This window comes from Stegostoma tigrinum, chromosome 6, assembly GCF_030684315.1.
Source record: "Stegostoma tigrinum isolate sSteTig4 chromosome 6, sSteTig4.hap1, whole genome shotgun sequence".
NCBI classification, from domain to species: domain Eukaryota; kingdom Metazoa; phylum Chordata; class Chondrichthyes; order Orectolobiformes; family Stegostomatidae; genus Stegostoma; species Stegostoma tigrinum.
The window spans coordinates 76,401,389-76,422,593 of record NC_081359.1 but is presented as its reverse complement, the minus strand read 5'-3'; the positions used below and the strand labels follow the sequence as shown (position 1 = coordinate 76,422,593).

The 21,205-nt window shown below is 42.3% G+C and overlaps 1 protein-coding gene across 8 annotated transcripts in view; it reads left to right on the top strand.

Annotated features, from left to right (window-relative positions):
- The window catches only part of spata13 (spermatogenesis associated 13), a 233,467-nt gene that overhangs the window by 60,733 nt on the left and 151,529 nt on the right, over positions 1-21,205 (top strand). For 2 of the 8 annotated variants that reach the window (XM_059646678.1, XM_048532924.2), the window contains exon 1: positions 14,431-14,540. The exons of 5 other annotated variants lie outside the window; for them this stretch is intronic. In XM_059646678.1, the coding sequence (XP_059502661.1) occupies positions 14,498-14,540 (43 nt within the window). In that variant the 5' untranslated portion in view covers positions 14,431-14,497. Of the gene's footprint in view, positions 1-14,430; positions 14,541-21,205 lie in introns of those variants that run through there. One more of the 8 variants, XM_048532930.2, reaches the window with a different exon arrangement.

Sequence of the window (21,205 nt, the reverse complement as noted above, 5' to 3'; positions counted from 1 at the left end):
CTGGACAATTTGTACAAAATTTGCTCGAAGGTAGGAGACAGAGGGTGGTGATGGTTTTTCTTTGGATGGAGGCCTGTGACCAGTGGTGTGTCCACTGCTTTTTGTCATCTATATTCACATACAAATCATTTTATATAAGACGTATGGTTTGTAGATGACATCAAAATTGGGTGGACGATGAAGAAGGTTACCTGTGAGTATAACGGGCCCTTGATCAGATGGGCTAATAGGCTGAGGAGTGGCAGCTGGAATTTTATTTAGGTAGACAAGAGGTGTCATTTTGGTAAGGCAAATCAGGGTAGAACTTGTGCCATTAATGGTAGGGCCTGGGGAGTGTTGCCGAATAAAGATGTAGGGATCTTGAAAGTGAAGTCGCAGGTAGGACAGGGTAGTGAAGGTTTTTGGCACATGTGCCTTTATTAGTCAGTGTGTTGAGACATGATGTACAGGACATTTGGTTGGGGTACTTTTGGAAAATTGCACTCATTTCTGGTTTCCCTGCTATAGGAAATAGCCCTTATAAGTTTAAAAACCTTAAAGGTTTATAAGGATGTTTCTGGGATTAGATGTTTTGATCTATAGGGAGAGGCTGAAGATGTTGGGGCTTTCTACCCCTAGACTGTCGGTGGCTGAGGGGTGACTTTATAGAGGCTTAAAATCATGAGAGGTAAGGATAGGGTGAATAGCCATGGTCTTTTCACTATGGCATGGGAGTTCAAAACTAGAGAGCATAGGTTTAAAGTGAGAGGGAAAAGATTTAAGGAGGACCTGAGGGGTAATTTTCCCACAGAGGGGATGGTGTGTGTATAGAAAGAGCTGCCAGAGGAAGTTGTGGCGACTAGCACAATGGCAACATTTAAGAGGCATCTATCTGGGCGCATATATGAATAGGAAAGTTTGAGGGATATGGGCTGCCAAATGCTGGCAAATGGGACTAGATCAGTTTGGGATACATGGTTGGCATGGACGAGTTAGACTGAAGGATTTTTTTCCGTGCATTTTAAATGTAGGCATACAAGATTATTAGGGAACTTTGACAGGCTAAGTGTGGAAGAGTTATTTCCTCTAGTGGAAGAGTCTAGGACAAGAGAGCATAACCTCAGAGTAAGGGGCCAATCTTTTAAGAGAAATGAGAAGTTTCATTTTTATTTATTCACTCATGGACCAGCATTTATTGCCCATCCCTAAATGCCCAGAGGGCAGCTAAACATCAACCACATTACTGGGAGTGTGCAGTCACATGGAGGCCAGACCAGGTAAAGATGGTAGTTTCCTTTTCTAAATGACATTAATTACACCAGATGAATTTTTCTAACATTCAGCAATGGTTTCGTGGTCATAATTTCATATTTTTATTGAATTCAAATTTAACCATCAACTGTGGCAGCATTCAAACCCAAGTCCCCAGAATGGTACCTGGGTCTCTGGATTAACAGGCTCGTGATAATGCTACTAGGCTGTGGCCTCACCAAAAATAGTTGTAGGCATGTACTGATGAGGCCATAACGAATCTGCAAGGGAATTCACATGGTTTGAGTGAATGACCAGAACATTGGCAGACAGAGTTTAATGTCAGAATGTGCAAGCTTATGCATTTTCAAAATAAGAATCAAAAGGCAGAGTATTTTTAAATGAGAGACTCCAAAAAAGTGCAGTACAGTGGGATGTTTTTCCCTTCAAACAAAGAAGGCAACATGCAGATACTACAATTTAAGAAAGCAATTTTACCTTTATTGCGTGGAATTAGTCTTTGTTACAATTGTACAGTGTTAGTCAGGCTGCACTTGGTGCACTGTCTTAGTCCCTGCATTTAATGGAGAACTTACTTGCGTGGAAAGCAGTTCGAGAGATTCATGAGGCTGATTCCTGGGATGAAGGCGTTGATTTATCAAGAATGGTGCAGTTGGTTAAGTCTTTATTTATTAGAATTTAGAAGAATCTTACGAAAACACAAAATTCAGAGATGGCTTTACTGTTGAAAGTGTTTCCATTGGTGGAGGAATCTCAAATCTGGGAACATAGTTATAGAATAAGAGAGCATTCATTTAAAACTGAGATGTGAAGAGATTCCTTCGAGGATAATGAATGCCTGAAATCCTGTAGCCCAGAGAACTGTGGAGGCTAGATCGCTGAAAGTATTTAGAGGTAGGTAGGTAGATACTTAAGAACTGGAGGCTAGGAAGACCTAACACACAGGATTTGAGACCCTGGCAGATCAACCATGATCTTATTGAATGGTTGGACAGACTGGAGGCTAAAATAGTCTATCTCTGCTCTGAATTCTTATGTTTTCACTGCCTTAATGTGCAGAATTTTGCTTTAGTGTATGCATTTAATGAATGAATCTATTTCAATGACACATTGACTTAGCATTATTATTATTATGTGTTATTAAGCAAACTAAAATATAAAACTGAGTAGCCATAGTTTACCAAAGGAATGGAAGAAATTTTAAGTTGCGCAATGTCTTCACTAGATTAGAGAACCGATTTCTTAGTATTGAAAATGAAACATGAAGTTTCTTGAATAAAGGATTGAATTTTTGTTTGTGCATCTGTAAAGGAGATACTTTGTTAACATGTGAACATTGTACCCAAATGGGAAAGTAGTACAGTCAAACCAATTATGTTGAAGAGAAGACAAAGAACAAGTAGGAATCTTACAAATGATTTTTTGTTACTTGCTGCAGGATGAGTAGCCAGCAAAGTGAATGATAATTTAAACAGTGAGAATGAGCTTTAGTCATAATTCTTTGTCCTTTGTTTTACAGGATTTACTATGAGACACAAATTTTTTACATAGATCTTACAAGCATTAAAACCAAAAATAAAAATTCACAGCACTAATTCAAAAAACATTTTCTGAATTAAAACAAAAATCTTTGGATGCTGGAAATTTGAAATCAACAAATAAAAAGTTGGAGAAACTTGGCAGGTCCGGCAACATCTGTTAATGCTTCGAGTCTTGTATGAATCGGTTCTGAAGAAGAATCGTACCAGGCTTAAAGTGCTAACTCTTTCTCTCTCCACAGATGTAACTGGACATGCTGAACTTTTTTAAAATTGTTGTTATTGCTCAGCTTAACATTGATCCTGAAAAATAGTTCACTACTTTGATTTTAATCTGTGTAGTACAATTGAGTTCAGTCTAAATGCCATAGTCGTACAGCATGGAAGCAGATCCTTCAGCCCAACTAGTCCATGCTGACTACGTTCCCAAAATAAACTAGTCCCACCTGCCCACATTTGGCCCATATCCCTCCAAACTCTTCCTATTCATGTATTTATTCAAATGTTTCTTAGACATTGTAACTGTACCTGCATCCACCGCATTCTCTGTCCATTCATTCCACAGACTAATGCAAGCTATCTGTATTAATTGTAATTTGCTCTAAAACTGACAGTTGATTTTTATTTTTGTTTGGTTAGTTTATCTGGGGCTGAGCTGCCTTGCTGAGAACCCTCTAGACTCAATCATTTTGCTCACACTTTTTAAGATGCCCTTGGCTTGCTGTATTGATTTTTAAATTGGAATTTAGAAATGCAGTTAGTTCATTCTGTTGAATCTGTCTATCATGCACCAACATATATTCCAAAATATCCCACTATGATATGCCATACTTACGGTGAGGTACTCTTTGAGTATCAATAATTAATTAGAATCCTCCCTTTAGTATGCAAGGAGCTGTGGTATATACAGGCACTTCCAAACTAATGGAAACTGATGCCCAGATCAAAAATATTTGATCTATATGAACAAAATAACTGAAACATTTCTTAATATAAGCTGCCATTTTAGCCCAGTTACACGGTAAAGATTAAGGCTACACTTTATTTTGGCAAACCATACATCTGTTTCGGGTCATGGTAGTAACTTGATGAAACAGAAAATGTAGCACGTTCTTTAGATTAGAGAATCTTGGAATCATTTTGAGAGAGCTCGGAATGTAACAGTATCAAATGTGGTTAACTGTAATTGAACTAACTTGCTGCTTTCTCAGTTTCCTTCAGTTGCATGTCATAACTTTGAACTTTTCAAATTGTAAAGACTGAAAATGGAATTGTGGCAATCAGTGGGTGAGCAATTGTAAGGATTAAGTCTAATTTCTAAAATATCTTTAGAAGACTGAATGAAATAGATGTTTACTTTGTGCATTACTTTTGATAGCTGTTATGACCTCAGTATCTATTTTTATTATAGAACCCAATGAAGTGCTTTTAAGTTTAGTCACTGAAATGAAGGAAGCAGTTGAATTGTACACAGTAATCATTGACAACAGTTTGTTAATTATTTAATGTTGATTCAGGATTGCCTGATGGATAATTATTGGCCAGGTGACCAGGGCAATGCTCCATAGCCCCATACCATATCTTCTCTCAATGCTGTAGGATTGTTTTATTCTCATTTGAGAGAGAAATAGTGAGCTCGTTAGCTTCTTTTGAAAAATGATAAGCCTGCTAATGGAGCATTCGTACATTTATGAAGGGAAAGGAAGCTATTCAGCCTGTCATTTATATTGATTTAATTCAGGCTAATTCCATTTTCTAGCTTTTGGTCTGTACTACAAAGATTGTAGTATCTTAAGTCTGGATGTCTCTTAAACGTGAGTTTGTCTGACGCAAATGAAAGTTACAATCAGGCAGAGGCTTCAGTAAAGGGAAGGTGTCTTACTCCATAAGCTATAGTTTCATCGAGACGCTTAATGCAGTAATCTACAATAACGTTATGATGACGCAGTTTGTAAGTAAGCGGGTATTTTGGAAGAATGTATGTAGAGGAGGATTGAATTTTGATCCACTATGTGAATGCATAAAATCAATGGTGGGAAGGCTGGTAAGTTTGGTTCCCAGTTTTAGAGTTGACTGGTTGTTTGAGCAGTGTTGTTTTGAGTTGCTGTTTGTAAATAAGTGACCGGTGTCAAAACTGATCCTTCTGAGAATGCTTAGAGATTCAGAGGGAAATTATAGCTCAACTGAAGAACAGTCAAACGTGGGACTGCAGCAGGAGATTGAAGCTAGAAAAGTATTTTACAGACTGGGGACAAAGTAACTGAGAGGGGTCAAATAGAAGGAGGCATGACAGGGGACCAAGACCCAAGAGTTGGGGGGGTGGGGGGTGGAGAAAAATGAAAAGAGAGAAAAAGAGGTGCTTGGGTAGAAAATAGCAGCCAAAAATGCAGACATGACAAAGTGCTTGAAAGCCTAACCACAAAATGTATGAATTATAAAATAATCTAAAAGCTTCTACTTGGCTATGATGAAAGTGATTTTCTTCACTCAAAGGGCTGCGAATCTTTGGCATTTTATTACCCCAGACATTTTTGTGAATTTCTATTGCTCATTATGTTTAAGACTGGGATAAGTAGTGGCTTCTCAGGGGTTCGAGAGATGTGAGAAGTGGGTGGGAAAGTGAAATTGGCTCCTAATTAGCCATGATCATATTGAATGGTAAAATAGCCCTGATGGGCCATCTCAACAATTTCTGCGTCTGTTTATGTCCTTGCCGCCTTGTCCTCCACTCCCTACTGAGGAGCGGTTCCATAAGTGCCAGACACCACCTAGCACCTTTCTTTGAGCCACTCTGAAAGCATATGCAAGTGAAGGAAGCAAACAGATGTTGTGAAAGAGGTCCTGCAAAATTTTTTACTGTCCTGTCTGTTCAATGAGTTCACTACCTGTTGGAGCAGGAGGAAAAACAGCAGGGAGAGCAGTTGTAATGCTGTTGAAGGCACTGGCTCAGGTGGTTGCCTGGGGATGTCCGTGCGGGAGAATAGAGTAGAAATGTGGCAATAATAAGGGTCTCGTGCAGTCAAGAGTGAGAATCCCAAAGGCATGTTGTTGACCTGGTTCTTGGGTGAGGTTTATTTCAGTGACTGCAGAAGAACTTTGTTCTTTGGGTATTTGGGCTTGTGGGTGCTGCTGACAAGACAGCAGTTATTACCTATTAGGTGAGGCTAGTGGACTTCTTTCCTCATCTTCCTCAATCTTAACTGGGAGTGTTATTCAAATAAGGAGAATTGATTACTACTAAACTGGTTATTTCAAAATAATTGCTTTGGTTGCAGTGGAACAAAAACAGATTGTGGCAATCATGTTGGCACAAATAGCATGAGTTGAAATGAGGAGAAGAGTTGATAGAGTTAGGCTGTAAATGCCAAAGCAGGACCTCGAGGATAATTTCTGGATTAATAATTGGGAAAGTTGCAAATTGGGATAGGAGCGGACCCATCAGGAGGAGGATTGATCTGGGTTCCTCTTTTGATGGAGTACGGGTATCGGTTTGATAGAAAAGACCTGATGGAAGGGGATTGATTGATCCTAATGGAAAAGATAAATAAGGAAGTGACTAAAGTTTAAATTGGTAAATTATTTGTGGGGAGGATGCAAATCAAATCTACAAGTAAAGTAAACAGCATAAATGTCAACAAAGCTGGGCAGGAGAACATTGGAAAGAATAATATGAGGGACGACACAGCCACCATCATCTTGAGAATTGTTCTCCAAGGGTTTTTAAAAGTGTATTTTGTTCTTTGGGTATTTGGGCTTGTGGGTGCTGCTGACAAGACAGCATTATTACCTATCAGGTGAGGCTAGTGGACTTCTTTCCTCCTCTAAAGCAATTAGATCTTCATACCAGTTTTTTGTAATTCATTGTAACTAATTTATATTGCTCTTTTAAAATGAAAACCTACTAACATAATGAGACTTGAACTCATTCATTGAATTAGGAGTCTGAGGCTCTAATTGCTCTTGCAGTAAGCTAACAGTTGAAAATGGGGCATTCCTGGGAACCCATGACTAAGTGATTAAGACTAAGCAACTGATGAGCTGCAGTGAAGAAGAAGACACTTTTAAGTAAAATTACTGCAGATGCTGAACATTTGAATTAGAAAGAGAAACTACTGGAGAAACTCAGTAGGTCATCTGAGGAGAGAAGGGGGGGGAAAAAAGATGTGACTTCTTCAGATTGACTCAAACATTTGTGTTTCTCCGATGGAGAAACAAGACCTGCTGAGTTTCTACAGCAATTTCTCATTTTGTTTTAGTAGAGAATAAAACCTCGTCTTCCTCAATTTTAACTGGGAGTGTTATTCAAATAAGTTAATAAGGAGAATTGTTTACTACTAAACTAATTACTTTAGAATAAAGAATCAGACAGGACAGAAGAGGCCAGTCGGCCTATCAAGTCTGTACTGCCAAAAGTAGTAAAAATGTGAATTTTGTGCAGTGCTTGGCCCATAGCCAAATGTTTTGACACTTCAACTGCTGATCCAACTACATTTTTTTTAAAGGTTGAGGTTTCCCACCTCTATCCTCCCAGGCCTTGCATTCAAGACTGCGATCATCCCCTGGTAAAAGGTCTTTTCCTGAAATTCTCTCAATTTCCTGTCTTTCACCTTTTTTAAAATGTGCCTCATTCTCATTGACCTGTCATCTTAAGGGAACAGCCACTGTTGATCCATTATCTGTGCCCTTCATAATTTTAGACATCTCTATCACGACCCCCTTCAAACTTCTATGTTCCTGAAAATGACTTTATCCAGGCTCTCTATGTATATAAAATGCTCTTTCTGGGCAATTTTCTGGCGAATATTCTTTGGACCTCCTCTAGCTAGTATGTGAGGAATCCTCACTTACCACCCCACCAACTTCCGGATCCAATGCATCATCCTCCGACGCTTCCGCCATCTGCAATTTGACCCCACCACCAAAGGTATTATTTCATCCCCACCCTTATCTACTTTCCTGAGGGACCACTCTCTCTGTGACTCCCTTGTCTGCTTCACACTGTCCACCACCCCTGGTACTTTTCCTTGCAAGAAGTGCTACACCTGCCCCTAAACCTCCCCCTTACCCCCATCCCAGGCCCGAAGAAGACCACCTACATCAAACAGATGTTCATCTGCACATCTGCTAATGTGGCATACTGTTTTCCCTGTTCCCATTGTGGCCTCCTCTACATTGGGGAAATTGAGCGGAGGCTTGGACTGCTTTGTGGAACACCTACGCTCGGTTCGTAACAAAAAACTGCACCTCCCAGTTGCGAACTATTTCAATTTCCCCTCCCAGTCCTTGGACGATATGTCCATCCTGGGCCTCCTGCAGTGCCACAGCAGTGCCACCTGAGGGTTGCAGGAACTGCAGCTCAATGGTATCAATGTGGACTTCGCAAGCTTCAAAATCTTCCCTCCCCGACCATATTCCAAAACCGGCCCAGCTCGTCCTTGCCTCCCTAACCATTCCTCCCACCTATCCACTCCTCCTGCCTACTAGCCACATCCTGCCTCCTTCACCTGTCCGTCCTCCCTGGACCAACCTATCCCGCCCTTAACTCTCCACCTTCACCTACCTTTTACTGGCACCAACCCCGCCTCTTTGACCTGTCTGTCTCCTTTTATCCATCTTGTATCTGCCGCCGCCCCCCTCTCCCTATTTATTTCAGAACCCCTCTTCCCCTCCCCCTTTTCTGAAGAAGGGTCTAGACCTGAAACATTAGTTTGCCTGCTGCTCTGCTGCTTGGCCGGTTGTGTTCATCCAGCTCTACACCTTGTTATCTCAGAAATTTCCAGCATCTGCAGTTCCTACTATCTCTGTAACAATAATTTGAGAGAATTTTGTTTTGGAGGTTCTAACCTGCACTGTGAATATAATGTGCAATCCCCATTCTTCTTTCTGTGGCCTTCTTGATATCTATATTGTGCTCAACCTGAAATGAGGGGTGGTTAGAATGAAAAAGAAGATTTGTAATACAAATAAACAAGACTGCCTGAGCACTTGAAGTTGAATATAGCCTCTAGTGTAAAAATTTGACTGTCTAACATGGATACTAGACTGCTTGCTTTTTTATTTTGAAACAAATGGAAAAGAAAGTAACGTATTCCTGAGATAACACGGTGTGAAGATGGGTGAACTCAGCAGACCAAGCAGCATCAGAGGAGCAGGAAAGTTTAATGTTTTGGGTCGGGACCCTTCTTCAGAAATGGGGGAGGGGGAAGGGGAATCTGAAATAAATAGGGAGACAGGGAGGCCGATAGAAGATAGGTGGAGAGGAGACGGGCAGGTCAAAGAGGCAGGGATGGAGCCAGTAGAGGCGAGTGTAGATGGGAGTTAGGGAGGGGATAGGTCGGTCCAGGGAGGATGGACAGGTCGAGGAGGTGGTTAGTGAGTAGGAGATGGGGTTGAGGCTTGAGGCAGGAGGAATGGTTAGGGAAGTGGTGACGAGCTGGGCTGGTTTTGGGATGTGGTCGGGGGAGGGGAGATTTTGAAGCTTGTGAAGTCCACATTGATAGCCTTGGGCTGCAGGGTTCCTAAGCAAAATATGAGGCGCATTTTTCGGGTGGCGTCATCGTGGCAGTGCAGGAGGCCCAGAATGGACATGTCATCCGAGGCGTGTTTGGGGGCTGGGGGGTGAGTTGAAATGGTTTGCAACTGGGAGGTAGTTGTTTGTTGTGAACTGAGCATAGGTGGTCCACACAGCAGTTCCCAAGCCTCCGCTTAGTTTCCCCGAATTAGAGGAGGCCACGGCAGATACAGTATACCACATGAGCAGATGTGCAGGTGAACATCTGTTTGATGTGGAAAGTCTTGGGGCCTGGGATGGGGGTGTGGGGGCAGGTGTAGCACATGCTTCGGTTGCAGGGAAAAGTGCCGGGGGTGGTGGGGCTGGTGGGGAGTGTGGAGCGGATAAGGTAGTCACTGAGAGAGTGGTCCCTCCAGAAAGCAGATAAGGGTGGGGAGGGAACAATGTCTTCGGTAGTGAAGTCAGTTTGCAGATGGCAGAAATGTTGGAGGATGATGCGTTGGATTTGGAGGTTGGTGGGGTGGTACGCGACGACGAGGGGGTTCTGTTTTGGTTATTATTGCGCGGAGTGGCTGTGAAGGATGAGTTGCAGGAAATGCGGGAGACATGGTCGAGGGCATTTTCGATCTCTGTGGAGAGAAAGTTGCAGTTCTTGGGGCAGGGTGGTGTTGGCGAAAGAGGACATCTGGGATGTTCGGGAGTGGAATGCCTCATCTCGGGAGCAGTTGCGGCGGAGGCGAAGGAATTGGGAATAGGGGTTGGCCTTTTTACAGAAAGGTGGATGAGAGAGTGGGAGTCGGTAGGCTTAAAATGGATATCGGCTTCCAGGTAAATGCCAGAGATGGAGACGGGTTCAGGAAGGAGCGAGAGGTGTCAGAGATGGCCCAAGTAAACTTGGGGTGGAAGGTGTTAGTGAAGTAGATTAAACTGTTCGAGCTCCTTGTGGGAACACAAGGCAGCGCCAAAACATTCATCAATGTAACGGAGGAAGAGATGGGGGATAGGGTCAGTGTAGCTTTGGAAGAGGGATTGTTCCACATACCGTAAAGAGAGGCGGGCATAGCTTGGGCCCATGCAGGTACCCATGGCCATCCCCTTTCCTCTATAGGAAGTGGGAGGAATTGAAAGAGAAGTTGTTGAGGGTGAAGATGAGGTCAGTGGAGGGGGACTGGTTGGGCCTAAAGGACAGGAAGGAGCGGTGGGCCTTTAGACCATCTGCATGGGGAATGCAGGTGTGTAGGAACTGGACGTCCAGAGTAAAAATGAGGTGTTGGGGACCAGGGTACTGGAAGTTCTGGAGGAGGTGGAGAGGGTGGGTGGTGTCACAGGCATAGGTAGGGAGTTCCTGGACCAAGGAGGAGAAAGTGGAGGCCAAATAGGTGGAGATGAGTTCAGTGGGGCAGGAGCAGGCAGAGACAATGGATCGATCAGGGCAGTCAGGTTTGTGGATTTTGGGAAGGAGATAGAAGTGGGCGGTGCGGGGTTGGGGCCCTCCCTGGACTGACCTACCCCCTCCCTATCTCCCCACCTACACTCGCCTTCACTGGCTCTAACCCTACCTCTTTGACCTGTCTGTCTCCTCTTTTCCCCCTTGCTTCTCCTTTATCCATCTTCTGTCCACCTCCCCCGTCTCCCTATTTATTTCAGACTCCCCTTTCTGAAGAAGGGTCTTGACCCAAAAGGTCAAATTTTCCTGCTTGGCCTGCTGCGTTCATCCAGCTTCACACTGTGTTATCTCAGATTCTCCAGCATCGGTAGTTCCTATTATCTCTAACATGTTCTTGATGTGTTTTTATCATTCTAATTTAGGACAAAATCTATGAAATGAGGCCCCTTGTCATTTTTTTTTGTTTTGTACTCGTCCACCTTGTCATTTCAACAACTTTACCACAAACCCTCCATGTAAATGATATCATGTCACTAGTCTGGTAAGCCAGAAGCCCAGGTTAACATTTGGGGACAAAAGTTCAAATTCTGTTATGGCACAAGCTGTTAGAATGACAAACATCACTGTCAGTAATGCTGACTGTGAAATTATGTTGCTGATTGGTTTTTTTAAATCATCTGGTTTAGTGAAGGAAATCTGTTCTTACCTGCAGGCAACACCAGAGTAATGTGGTTGATTCTTAAAAATTTCCATGAAATCTGGACTGAAACTGGATGGCGTTTGTGGCATTAACATAGATACCAGAATGTTCTCTTTACTAACGTATATTGGAACTTGTACCAAAAGTAAGAGCACTGTCCCTCAACTGAATCGTACCATAAGCAGTGTTTCACTTACTGTCATTTAGTCTAAAATATCCTGTGGCAGTACAGTGAACTACAGCCAGGGGGGAGCTGCCTGAGGAAACCTCCCATATTAACAAAAACATGTCAAACACATGACATAATGATCTTCCACCAATCTCCCCTGCTCCCTGCTTAATGTTGACCACCAACACTCAGGATGAAGGACTTCAGTGTCCATCACCAAGAAGTGACAAATAATGTTTCCCTAAACAAGTTCCAAGCAATGACTATATCCATGAAGAGACAATCCCACGATTTCCCAATGACATTTAGTGGCATTAACAGTGCTGATATCCTATTATTGCCATCCTGTGGATTATTGTTGACCAGAACCTCAACTGCCATATAAGTATTCTATGGTTAGACGAGCAGGGCATAAGATAGGAATTCTGCTGCCTGTCCACCATTCATGAAGCAAAAGCTAGGACAATTATAGAATACTTTCAACTTGCCTGGATGGTTTCAGATCTGGCAACGGTTAAGCTTGATATCATCCAGGAGAAAGCCTTTGACTTGATTGATGCATCCAGCTTAACCATTCACTCCTACCATCGATGCACAGTTACAACAGTGTGATCATCTACAAAATGCAGTGTCGGTATTCAATAAAGCTTCTTTGAGAACACTTTGCAAATCTGGAAGGACTGGGACAGCAGATGAAAGAGAATATCACCAGCTGCAACTTACCCTCCAAACCCCACATCCCATCCTCACGTTGGAACTTCCTCATTGCTGGCTTAATATCCTGGAATTCCCTTACAGACTGTGGGTGTACCAAGAGCATATTGACTGCAGCATCTCAGGAAAGTAGGCCAGTAAGCATCCTTTCAAAGACAGCTGGGGCTGGGAAACAAATGTCCTATCTAGTGACATTCCACATTCTATGGAATAACTTTAAAAATAACACTTTAACTCGTTTGGTATGTAAAGGAGTAAGTTCTTCAGATTTGTTGAAATCAGATTTACATTGTAAATCTACGTCTGTAATATGGATACCTTTTTAGCACTCCCACGTATCAATTGCCATTAAACTATATATGCTTTTACATAAGAAGTGAATATTTCAGTGTTATATTTTTTCTTAGTTCTTTTTAGCCTTGTCTGAGGTTGTGTAAATGGATTGTTTTAGAATGGTCTAAATTTCTATCGAACTGAAGAACCTTCAGTAAGGAAAATAATGCAGAAAATACGGTATGAGCCTGTCAATTTAAAATCAATTATTTCACGTTTGTGACTCCTTTAATTGTCGTGACCCTGAAATACAATGAAGTGTATTCCATTTTAGTCCTTGGTTGTGTGCACCATGAACTGTTTACTGCTCACCCTGGATGTCTTAATTGAACAGAGATTATTTTGATTCACGTACATATAGTGCATGTGTAGGGTGAGAGGGCTTAGTGCCAAGTTTCCAGAAAATCTCTGCACCTTCACCAAATCAGTGCAGAAACGTGACCACCTTGCCCTTACTACTGCTGGCCCATTTTACCTGTTTCATTGGTAGCCATGTGGGTAATGTGCTCCCCACCAACAAAGACATTACTTCAAAAAAACAAGTTTACTCCTGAGGCTGGAACCCAACATGTCTGGGTGCAGGCCTTCTTTCCATCCATTTTGAATGTAGAGGTTATTACATTATGATAGATTTGCTGCTGAAGTTATGGAATTTGTGTCTTAAAGTATTATTGGGTGAAATGATGTGGTTTTATGTCAAATATGTGAACTAATTTCTTGATATATCCAAGCATTGATGTTGATGCTCATTTTTGCATGGTAATTTCAAGTTCAAGGAATGTGGATGGTTTATTTAGTATGATAACAAAATATGCTACCCACGTGTTTTTTAATTAGTTATGTGCAGTTTTTAAAGTTCATGATAAAGCCTGGTTGTTGTGATTTTTAGTTTATCTAAACAGCTGATCCATGCAGAACACTGGTCTCAAGTTCACGTTCTGCTTTGTGCTGTGTTAGCTATTCTTAGTGATGCTGGAATGGAGTCTCTTGAATTAAGGTTGAGGAAATCAGCCATGATTAACATTGCTACCCAGGATTGCCTGGATATTAGATGAAGACAACAGTAAATGTGGCTCTGAAGTTGTATTTTACTTTCTGTAATGCTTGAACCGTTGTGTCTAAAATCAAACACAAATGTTGGTGAAGGTGCAGGATTTTAAAATTGTTGAACTAATTTTGTTGAATTGATTTCAAAATCATAAGGATAGGAACTATTGCACTGATATTTAATGGTTGGGCAAAAAAAGCTTCATGACAGACTTGGCATTGAGAAACAAAAATTGAAAACTGATTTTCTTTTAATTCGCTTGTGTCCTAATTTCAGCATGACCCCACAGAAGCGCTGAATCCTCCAAGTCCCAGATTACAAGGTGTAGAGCTGGATGAACACAGGCCGAGCAGGAATGTTGATGTTTTGAGTCTAGACCTGAATGTCCGCTTTCTTGCTACTCTGATGCTGCTTGGCCTGCTGTGTTCATCTAGCTCTACACCTTGTTATAGCAGATCCTCCATCATCTGCAGTTCCTACTATCTCCTCCAAATCCCGGTTTGATTTTATTAAAGGTGAAATACTACTGAAGAATTGGCTGCTTTCATTCAGCTTTTTATCTTTTAAGTTATGAAATCAAAGGTTTGCACCCCCAGTTGTCTGGATGACCCCCACAAAGCTGACTCTCCCACAAAGACCCAAGCTTGCTCCACAATCTCTCTTTAACCCAAAGAAACAATTGGCACTTTCCTCCCAGCACTCTACTGTATTTCAACCAGGATGCTAAAATGTTCCATGGTACATGAACAACATTCTCAAGCTTTTATCTTTTTACCCAGCCCAGTTGGTTCCTGCTGTCACCTAGGACAATGAAGCGATGCCTGGGCCAAAGACACCACTTCTGACATGTTAGCCAATGTCTGGCTGTACAGCAAGAAAAAAATGAAAGGTACCCCTATCTTGCACCCCTCTGTACATGTTAAATACCTGTGGTGATCTGGGTTTGGATAAGAGGAGCTGTGCCATAGGAGTAAAATCATTAGACTAATAATCCAGAATTCCTAATATTCTGGGGTCGTGGATTCAACTTCCACTATGGCAGATGGTGAAATTTGACTTCAGTCAAAAAAAGTTTTAAATTTAATTTTAAAGCTTGTCTAATGGCAGATATGGAATCATTGTTGATTGTTATAAGCAAAAAACAATATCACCATGAACGTCCAGTCCCTATACACCTGTATTCTGCATGTAGATGGCCTCAAGGCCCTCTGCTTCTTCCTGTCCCGCAGGCCCGACCAGTCCCCCTCCACCAACACCCTCATCCGCCTAGCCGAACTCGCCCTCACCCTCAACAACTTCGCTTTTGATTCCTCCCACTCCCTACAGACAAAGGGGGTGGCCATGGGCCCCAGCTATGCCTGCCTCTTTGTAGGTTACGTGGAACAGTCCCTCTTCCGCACCTACACAGGCCCCAAACCCCACCTCTTCCTCCGTTACATTGATGACTGTATCGGCGCCCGCCTCTTGCTCCCCAGAAGAGCTCGAACAGTTCATCCACTTCACCAACACCTTCCACCCCAACCTTCAGTTCACCTGGGCCATTTCCAGCACATCCCTCACCTTCCTGGATCTCTCAGTCTCCATCTCCAGGCAACCAGCTTGTAACTGATGTCCATTTCAAGCCCACCGACTCCCACAGCTACCTAGAATACACCTCCCACCCACCCTCCTGCAAAAATGCCATCCCCTATTCCCAATTCCTCCGCCTCTGCCGCATCTGCTCCCACGATGAGGCATTCCACTCCCGCACGTCCCAGATGTCCAAGTTCTTCAAGGACGGCAACCCCCCCCCCCCCCCCCCCCAACCACAGCGGTCGAGAACACCCTTGACCGCGTCTCTCGCATTTCCCGCAACACATCCCTCACACCCTGCCCTCGCCACAACCACCCAAAGAGGATCCCCCTCGTTCTCATACACCACCCCACCAACCTCCGGATACAACGCATCATCCTCCAACATTTCCGCCACCTACAATCCAACCCCACCACCCAAGACATTTTTCCATCCCCACCCTTGTCTGCTTTCCAGAGAGACCACTCTCTCCGTGACTCCCTTATTCGGTCCACACTGCCGTCCAACCCCACCACACCCGGCACCTTCCCCTGCAACCGCAGGAAATGCTACACTTGCCCCCACACCACCTCCCTCACCCCTATCCCAGGCCCCAAGATGACTTTCCATATTAAGCAGAGGTTCACCTGCACATCTGCCAATGTGGTATACTGCATCCATTGTACCCGGTGTGGCTTCCTCTACATTGGGGAAACCAAGCGGAGGCTTGGGGACCGCTTTGCAGAACACCTCTGATCGGTTCGGAATAAACAACTGCACCTCCCAGTCGCAAACCATTTCCACTCCCCCTCCATTCTTTAGATGACATGTCCATCATGGGCCTCCTGCAATGCCACAATGATGCCACCTGAAGGTTGCAGGAACAGCAACTCATATTCTGCTTGGGAACCCTGCAGCCATATGGTATCAATGTGGACTTCACCAGCTTCAAAATCTCCCCTTCCCCCACTGCATCCTAAAACCACCCCAGTTCGTCCCCTCCCCCCACTGCACCACACAACCAGCCCAGCTCTTCCCCTCCACCCACTGCATCCCAAAACCAGTCCAGCCTGTCTCTGCCTCCCTAACCTGTTCTTCCTCTCACCCCAAGCTGCACCTCCATCTCCTACCTACTAACCTCATCCCACCTCCTTGACCTGTCCGTCTTCCCTGGACTGACCTATCCCCTCCCTACCTCCCCACCTATACTCTCCTCTCCACCTATCATCTTTTCTCTCCATCTTTGGTCCACCTCCCCCCCCCCCCCCCTCCCTATTTATTCCAGAACCCTCACCCCATCCCCCTCTCTGATGAAGGGTCTAGGCCCGAAACGTCAGCTTTTGTGCTCCTGAGATGCTGCTTGGCCTGCTGTGTTCATCCAGCTTCACAGTTTTTATTATCCTGGTTCATGAATCTCTATTTTTAGGGAAGAAAATCTGGAATTCTTTCTTGGTCTGGCCTACGTGTCACTCCAGACTGACTGCAATGTGGGTGAGTCTGAACTCACCTTTTTTGAAGTAGCCTGGCAAACTACTCTAAGGAGAATAAGGGATGAACACGAAATGCTGACCAAGCCAGAGGCACCCACATCCCATGAACAAAAAAGCCCTCTGTGTTCTCCGCTCTGGGTGATCAAAGATCCATGATGGGAGACATTATTAGGTCCTGTTTTGAACTGAACTGTTTCAAAATGTGCTTTTTAAAAGTTATACAAATAGTCCACATGGTTGATAAACCTAAAGTGTTGTTCTCTCTTTGCATTAGTTAGCAGAGTGAGAAATGATAGCTTCTTTGATTTTACGGGTTTTCAAGATTCTCAAATTTTTCCTGCCCATGATTATATCTTAACAATCATAGATATTCAGTGCCATTGATATGCCTCCTGATCGCAGGCTTTTTGTATAGAAGCCTTTTTGTTTAAAAAGAAGCTAGTAAATTCCATCACCACATTGATTTAATCCCATTGTGTTGTACGTGCATTGTTGCAAGCGTAACTATAGTTGTAAAGTGCCGATATAAAATAATCCATTACGTTGTCTTTTCAGTTCATGTTACACTCTTCTTTTTTTTCCCCCCCTCCCTGCGTATAGGCAACTTGCAGAATTATGATACCAGGGAATATTTAATACTTGTGGAACCACTTCTGTGAAAAACATGCATTTTGGGAAAGGGAGGAACGAAAGAAAAGTTGATGTGAAATGATTCTTACACATTATGTTCATTGCAAAAGGTGTATATTTTAATTGTTTGGGTAAAAATAAAAACGTATTAGAAACAAATGAGGAATTCAAAGTTTCAGGAAACCATGTGCAAACCAAATATGATCTGCACTGACTTGTATGAACATATGAAAAATAATGCCATGGACCTGTAACATTCAAGCCACCAGTCTTCTCATCACCTAGCAGCTTCTTAATCTCTTGGGATACTAGTTCTTAATGTGTGCAGGTACACAAACTGTGCCTGAACTAGAGGGTACGGAAGTGTCTAGACCCGACACGTCAGCTTTCCTGTTCCTCTGATACTGCTTGGCCTGTTGTGCTCGTCCAGCTCTACACTTTTTGTTACCTCATTCACCAGGATGTTGCCTGGTCTGGAGCAATTCAGCCTGAAGAAAGACTGGATTGGGTGTCATTTGTTTTCTTTTCTAGCAGAGGCTGACTGGGTACTTAATTGAGTTGTACAAAGTTATGAAGGGCATAGATTGGCAGAAGCCTTTTAGTAGACCGGTCAAGAACCGGGGGTGCTGTTTTAAACTGAGGAGCAGGATGGTTAGAAGTGACTTGCTACACTCTGTGTGGAGAAAAACTACCTGGAGCTCACTGCCGAAAAGGTAGAGCAAGAGCTGTTAGAACATTTAAGTACTTAGATGTGTACTTGATATGCCGCAACATACCAGTGTAGAGGCCGAGTGCTGGAAAATTGGATTGGAATAGAACATAAAGTACAGCACAGTACAGCCCCTTCAGCCCACGATGTTGTGCCGTGGATTAATCCTAATCCAAAAATAACCTAACCTACATTCCCCTCAATTCACTGCTGTCTGTGTGTATGTCCAGCAATCGCTTAAATGTCCCTAATGACTCTGCTTCCTCGACTACCACTGGCAAAGTATTCCATGCGCTCACAACTCTCTGGGTGAAGAACCTCCCTCTGACGTCTCCTCTATACCTTCCTCCTAACACCTTAAAACTATGACCCCCTGTGGTAGTCCATCTTGCCCTGGGGAAAAGTCTCTGGCTATCGACTCTATCCATGCCTCTCAATACCTTGTACACCTATAGATCTTTAGAATAGATAGATGCTTGATGAATGGTGTGGCGATGATGGACTGAAGCACCTTTTTCCATGCTGTACAAACTCTTGACTCTCTACAAAATATTGACAAAAGGGAATATGTGTATGAAAGAAGTTTAAAAACATAATTATGGAACTAAAATGAAAAATCAAATGATGGGAAGCTTTCCATGGCCGTGTATGTAACATGTATGGAAATCACATGCCTGAGTTTTTTGCTGTCAGGAGGTAACTTCTGTTTTGAGAATGTGGGGTTTTTGGTAAGCAACAGCCTTAATTTCTCTGGTTTTGATTTTGCTGAATGAATGTGTAAATGCTTGTCGTTTGCAGACAGTACCTCGTGCCTCCTTCAGATCGTTACATGTTTTGCTTTTTCACCCAGAGTGGGGTGGTAATCTGGAACTCGCTGCCTGTAATAATAGTAGAGGGGCAGGAACCCCTTAACATTTTAAGCATCTAGATATGGCAAGACATACAAGGCTATGGGCCAATGCAGAGAGTTGAAGGGCCTTTTTCTGCACTGTAATCTCTGACTTCTACTATAATAGATAAATACAAATGTCTGAACATTGATTCATCTAGTTTGTAAAAACTGGTGTCCATGAAGAAAAAAATCTTGTTGTGTAACAAGTCTATAGCAGCTTAATTTTTAAACCTCTTAAATTTTCCATGCAGATTAGATGTACATGGTTTCAAAAGCATGTGAAACAAATTTCTCTAAATATTTTGCAAATCAGTCCCCTATGTCTTTTAACCTTTTTAGCCAATCTTTCAATATTTTTTATTTTTAGAAAATGATTATCATTGAGAATGTCTTGGAGGGTGTACTTCATGTAGAAACTACAAATATACACAGTGTCATGTACATTTATTATTTGTATGAAAGGCATTTGCATTTTCTCACTCAACTTCACAATTTTAGGCAAGCATGTCATCCCTTCACAGGTGTGAACTGTCCATGCTAGGCTAGACTTTCTGAGATTATGTCAATCATTCACAGATTATAAGCGCCTTGTTCTGTGAACTTTTGCTTCTAAAGAAACAAATCGATACAAAATATATCTTTCTTGGAATCCCTTCTGTTGCCTTTTTAAAGTTTAAATTTGAAATAAGATTACAGTATGCACCCCCATGCATCACTGTCACTGCATTTATAAAGTGACTCTCATTCTTTCTCAAAGTTAAAATTTAAATTTTAATATTTACTTTTATCAAGACCATCATTTTATTTAAGCTGCAAGTTCTGAAGAATTTTGCTCATGCTTTCTACTGGGAGAGCTGGAGTAATATTCATGTGAGCTTGAGTTGTTAGTTAGTGAGTTCCTCTGCTATTTCAACAATGTGTTAATTTACCTCCTTATGCTGAATTTGCATTCCTTTTTATCCTCTGTTTTGCATCAAGTGTTGTCTCTTTTTAGTGACTTTGGCCTGCCCTGAAACTCCCATTTCTGTCTGTTTCATACTTGTCTCGATCTCAACTTCTCCATAAATTCTTCCATGATACTAATAATCGCCCCTTGATGCTCCTGTCATATGTGAAGGGATGGACAATTAGTGAATATGCTGGCATCATTTCCTGAAGTTGTAACATGTTCCTGTTGTCAAATGTATGCCCTTGTATCTCTAACTTTTAAAAAAAAATCTATTCCAATGTTATTTCAGCAGACTTGGTTGCTGACCAGACTATCTTGCATAATCACTTTACTTTCTCATTATTTTTCAAAGGAATGAGATAGAAGCTATCTTTTAATTCTTACAATGCCCCTTTAGCCTGGGGTTTTGAGCAAAACGGATATATTAATAGACTAGTAATCCTGAGGCCTGGGCTAATGATCGGGAGTCGCAAGTTCAAGTTTCACGCAACTGCTGGGAAATTTTAAATTTTAAAGTAGATAGAGAGTGAAAATTGAGAAGCTACATGATTGTTGCAAAAATTGATTTGATTCATTTATTCAGAGGTAATAGGAAGTTGATTCATTTTAATGTTTTTCTGGGAAGGCAATCAGTCCTCTTCACTTGGTCTGGCTTAAATGTTCCACAGCATTGTTTGACTTAACTACTGTTTGAAATGCCCTGGCAAATGTCTTGGATTTGTTTGTGATGTGGAGGTGCCAGTGTTGGACTAGGGTGGACAAAGTCAGAAGCCGCACAGCACCAGGTTATAGTCCAACAGGTTTGTGTGTTTTGGAGCATAATCCCTTTTGTCAGGTGAAGTGAGAGAAGCACACAGACACACAATTCTTAGGCAGAGAGATCAAAGGGTAGACAAATCAAAAGACGATACAAATGGCGTGAGTGAAGTATTGAATAAGTCGTCTCTGGAAGTGATCAAAAGTGTCAGACGGTATGTGTGAAATGTCAACAGCTGCATAACAAGTGAAGGGATGACGTATAATCAGATTAAACAAGGCAGAGAAATAATTACAAAAAATAAGGTGGTGCTGGAGACAAACCAAATGACTGAAATAATGTGATAGGTATAAGAGTCTCACACCAAGGTTTTAACCAAAGTAATAAGTAATCCAAAATTGTACAAACTATGGTAGAGCAATCATAACTATTAATGAAGGTGATGGTGTCAAAACAGGACAGTAAAAGAAAGACTACTAATACAGAAGTGTGGTAGATTCACGTAGCACGACATGAACCCAAGATCATGGTTGAGGCTGTCTTCTTTGGTACGGGAACTTGGCTATCAGTTTCTG